Source organism: Merops nubicus, unplaced genomic scaffold (assembly GCF_000691845.1).
Source record: "Merops nubicus isolate BGI_N331 unplaced genomic scaffold, ASM69184v1 scaffold8882, whole genome shotgun sequence".
NCBI classification, from domain to species: domain Eukaryota; kingdom Metazoa; phylum Chordata; class Aves; order Coraciiformes; family Meropidae; genus Merops; species Merops nubicus.
The window spans coordinates 187-4,973 of record NW_008592812.1 but is presented as its reverse complement, the minus strand read 5'-3'; the positions used below and the strand labels follow the sequence as shown (position 1 = coordinate 4,973).

At 35.3% G+C, this 4,787-nt stretch overlaps 1 protein-coding gene across 1 annotated transcript in view; it reads right to left on the bottom strand.

Moving 5' to 3' along the window:
- Positions 1 to 4,309, bottom strand: part of CTAGE5 (CTAGE family, member 5) — a 24,591-nt gene extending 20,282 nt beyond the window's left edge. The window contains exons 1-6 of the mRNA XM_008935257.1: positions 4,172 to 4,309; positions 2,183 to 2,204; positions 1,981 to 2,069; positions 1,522 to 1,593; positions 679 to 789; positions 281 to 352 (exon numbers count right to left, since the gene is read on the bottom strand). Coding sequence (XP_008933505.1) covers positions 281 to 352; positions 679 to 789; positions 1,522 to 1,593; positions 1,981 to 2,069; positions 2,183 to 2,204; positions 4,172 to 4,279 — 474 coding nt within the window. The 5' untranslated portion in view covers positions 4,280 to 4,309. The remainder of the gene's footprint in view (positions 1 to 280; positions 353 to 678; positions 790 to 1,521; positions 1,594 to 1,980; positions 2,070 to 2,182; positions 2,205 to 4,171) is intronic.
- Positions 4,310 to 4,787: the final 478 nt, after the last annotated feature.

The window sequence follows — 4,787 nt, the reverse complement described above, 5'->3', positions numbered from 1 at the left end:
TTCCCTACAATTTCAAGAGGTTTTGCTGACTGTAGTTTTCCAACACTATAAATCATTGTGGAGTGAGAAGGGGGGGGAAAAAAAGACAAGGTAATTTTACTTCCCAGAAAATACCAATCACTACAGGAAAATCAAAGCTAAATCAACTCACACAAAAGTACTAAGCTTTACAAACTCTGTTGGTTTATACAGCATATTAAAGGTGAAGAAATAATAATAAAAAAAAAAAAAAGAGAAATTGCAAAGATTTGAAAACAAAAACTACAAAGACTGGATGTACCTCATCAATTTGCAACTGGATAGACTGTGCTTCATTCTCTAGAGACTCCACTCTCTTCTGAATTTCAGCCACCTGAAAATTATTAGTTGTCATATAGATTCTTCCACAGATCTGACTGAAAAGGTCTAGGCAATTAAGAAGTTATTTTAAATTTCAAACCAAGAAGTTTCTACTGTCAAATCAGTAAAACCAGATTTTCTTCGAGTATTTTCCTTTATGAGTGTCATTTTTCAAATATGCTATGGGGAGCATGAGGGGAGATAAAATGGGAAATGTTTTTGTAAAAAAAAAAAAAAAAAAAAAAAAAGGCCTGCTTTCTCCATAGGATTTTTTTTGGTGGGAATTTAAAAAAAACAAGCAAGCAAAAAAAACAAAGAATGGATTCTATTTGTTCTTACCAAGTTATCATTTTCTGATTGCTTAGATTTTGTTTCTTCCAGTTCTTTTTCTAGATTCTCTATTTCTTGCTTGAGTTCCAAGTTTGACTTGTTCAGTTTTTCATGCATTTCCTAAATCAAATTGTTTTGACAGTTAACATAAAACATTTGACATTAATTACATATGAAGACTACAACTAAGTTTTAAAAGTGACAGCAAGGCACATTTAACAAATTCCACCATATCAAGGATAAGACTCGAACTACTCCAGAGTCTTGCATGTTAATAAAAGCTGTAACAATTAGCTCTGTAGTATCCAAGATACAGAACAGAAGAAATTTATTTGCTTTTGCATTACACAAACTTTAAAAAGCCCACTAGGTATTTGATTCACTCAGTTTGGGGTATATAAACAATGCAGTGGCGATCTCGTATTTATAGCTCTGCTCCAGTAGCCTACAAAATATATTTGAATTAAATCAGATACAAGGAAAAAATACATTATGCACTACTTTCTCTCCTAGACAAAGGAACATTTTACTTTTAAAAAAGTTAAATACTAATATACCATTTGCTCTAGAACCAATCATTTTTAATACAACTGTTATAAAAATTTCTCTTCATTTTAATGTCTCACTGTTATATAATTTTCACTGACGACTAAAATAACAATGCTCTCAATTAAAACAGTTAAGGGGTTTGGGTGTTTTGTTCGGTTTTTGGGGAGTTTTCTGGTGTTTGGTTTGAAATTTTTTTGTTGGTTTTGGTTTGTTTTTGTTTTTTTTTTTTTTAAATACAGGCAGCATTTTCCTGAAATACTGCCTTAAATTGTAGAAAAAACAACTTACACTTTATCTTTTTACCTCAAAAAAGGATGTGTCTGTTGATTCTTTCCTAACGTTACCATCCTTCAGAGACAATTCTAAATCTTCAAACTGAAAAGAAAATACTTTATGTCAGAACATAGGTAAAGAATTGCTTCAATAACTGCACTAATTTGATGCTCTACTCTGAAACACAGCCACCACCTAAATACTCACAAATGCACCTTGCTGGAAATCAGGAAAGCCTCAGCCCTAGTAGATTATCCCAGTGGCAGAAAACAAATACGTTTTAAAGTTGCTTCCAGAGAAATACATTGTACTAAGAGTTAAATGCAGAACTTGCTAATTCCTTAATTGCACTTAAAAGCACTCACAGGAAAAAACTTTTGAAAAATCAGTTTTAGAAATCTTACTTTTGGATAAGTTTAATACTTTAAATATTTTATAAAATGAGGCCATTTCAGTGCCACATCTAAAAGCAACAGATGAGGACATTACCTCTTTTTTGCAAAGGCTGAGTTTTTCAAGAATTTTGCATTTGTCTTCAACTAGTTCAGCAACTTTATTGGCAAGCTGTTTTTCTCTTCCTAAAAAAAGACAAACAGTTAAGTGTTGCAACATCCAAATAAACAAAAGTAGAAAAAAAAAATAAAAGAAATAAAGTCAGACTCTAAAGAAATGGTACCAAAAATAAGCTTACCTACATAAAGTCGACTTCTAACCTGAAATAAAAAAAGAACAAATACTGAAAATGTCTGATCAATTACTCTTGCACAGTATCTGAAAACTAATCGTTTAAGCTGTGGTTCCATGATCAGTTTAACAATGGAACTTGAAGTAATATAAATACAGGCTGCTGTTAAAAACGAGCAGTTGCACCCTCTGCCCTTACCCCCTCCATGGCTGTGTGTTTGCCTGGTCTTTATCCCACTCTAAAAAGAGCAAAGAGGGGAAAAGAAGTTGGTTTTCACCTGGATCACTTTTATAACATATGGCACTATAGTCATCACATAATCAGGACTGCCAACACAAAGTGGCAGTGAACAGGCGCAGCCAAGAGAGCAGGAAAGGGGAGGGAGGGGGAACCTTCACATGCCAACTCAGACTTAACTCCCTATGAGCAGTACCCCACCCCCCCCATGCTATAACACATAACAGTTATAACTGCAGTAAGCATACCTACTACTTGATGGGCATCCTGCCCAGATGCAACTCAGTAAGAAATGCCAAATAACCAACTGCCACGTGGGTTCTAGTGCCCTAGAATCAAAATCTAACAAACTGCAGGACAAAATCTGCCACAAATGGCCACGACAAGAGATAGAAAACTTGGCTGAACCCACACAAACTTCACAAAAGTGTTCCCCTCAAGGTGGGCCTAGATCATGTGCCTTACAAACTGTGTCCCTCATTTTCTCTGTTTCCGTCTCGTTTAAAGCCATGGCACGGCCAAGGAATCCATTCAGTAGAAAAAGAGAAGTACTAAGAACATCTCATTCCATCATCCCAAAAAAAAAAATCCCAAACCACGTTACTTCCAAGTGAATAAACCATTAATTCTTCAAAGATTAGCCAGTGCAGTTTTAAGTATAGATGACTGAAAAAGCTATCAACCATTTCTGTAATACGTAACACTTTAGTGAAATGTGCAGGAGGAAAACAAAAGAGCTGTTGATTGACTGATTTCAGCTGAAATACCTCTTTCATACCACCTAGAGGGATGCTGTTAGAAAAGAGAAGGAATGACCTTCTGTCATTGACCTTCTGGAATTATAGAAACATTAACTTACACAAATACAGATCCCTTCCCAAACAATCTGACTTGCTGCTGCAGAATAAAGTAGCATTTTTCCAGACCTAAGTTGATGTTATAAACCCTAAAAATGCAGTTGCTCATATCTGAAAAGCTAAACTGCTTCAAACATGAGCACCATTACACCTAGTGCCAAACCCACATTATGTCTATTTAAGAGCACACAAAAATTGGGAAGAAATTTCAAATACTGAATTATAGACACTGACCCCATTTCATCTTCATTAGTAGGGAGAGCATGATAGGCAGCTGTTATTACTTAGATACTTACTTACAACAGAAGATGATCCTTACCTCAAAAATATAATCTAATTGTGCATTAAAAGTTTTCAGTACTGCATTTCTCAAAGTCATCAGCTTGGTGCTCACAAATAGCACACAAAACTGGTTCAAATAAAGAGAACTGAGGTCACTGTCCGAAGAGTTTGGAAGTGCCTCCCTTGATGGGAATCCGTCTGGCTTACCTTTGCGTACAATTACCTTGAAACGTCTAAGCTGGTCTGGCTATAGACAGGGTAGTCACAGAGGTATCGGTACATACAACAATATATAAGCCCCAGGGAAGACCCCTATCTGCTACAAAAATAATTTAAGGGGTGACTGAAAGTCTGGTGTAGGAATTAAAAAGGGAAGGAAAAAGGAAGCTTTATTACAGCAAGTTGCATTTCATTTCCTCTAACCACACCAGTCGCTTTGTACACGTTGAAGCACTGCCTTGAAAAACCAGGCTAATTCTCAATGTATCTTTTAGAAAGATTTCTAAATTCAGTCACAACAGATTTAAAACTCTGAAACATTCTGTATGTTGAACAGAACAACAATTTCAAATCAACTTCTCCTACACTCCACATATCTGCACGTAATGTGAACACTTACTGACTGATAACTTCTATAAAGGAACAAAAGAATTGTAAAGGCTCCAACAATGCCAGCACAAATCACAATTTCCCACGGGAAACCATGCAGATCAGGACCAGGTCTCATATCTTCAGGCAGTGAAGCAATAGCCTGAAAAATAAAGTGAAAAGCTTCAACTACAGAAAAAAGGGGAAATATGTTCAAAAGAAATAAACATTACATGTTGACTCTGTTTACTTATAAGGCTTGAAGATCTATTTTTTCCCAAAACCCTGAGAAAATGGTTAACAGAAGTCTTTGATTTTTAAATTATACATTAACTAAGTGAAGGGGGAAAAAAAAAAGTTCCAACAAGATATGATACTGACTAGATAGAGCTCTGAAAATGCTTCCTTCCAAACCTACTAATTGTGGTAAATTCTTCTTTGAGTTGTGTACACATTTCACTCTTAAATGAATCGATACTAATAAATATTTATGATTTACTATTAGAAAACTCGTTTGGTAGAAAAACTTCCCCAACCAACTTCAAGCTAAACTCACCTACTGAGCACGTTCAGTGACTTAACACATTTCAAACACTTAAGTACACTCACGTTTTCTTGTCAATGGGCACATCACTATTTTCTCAAAC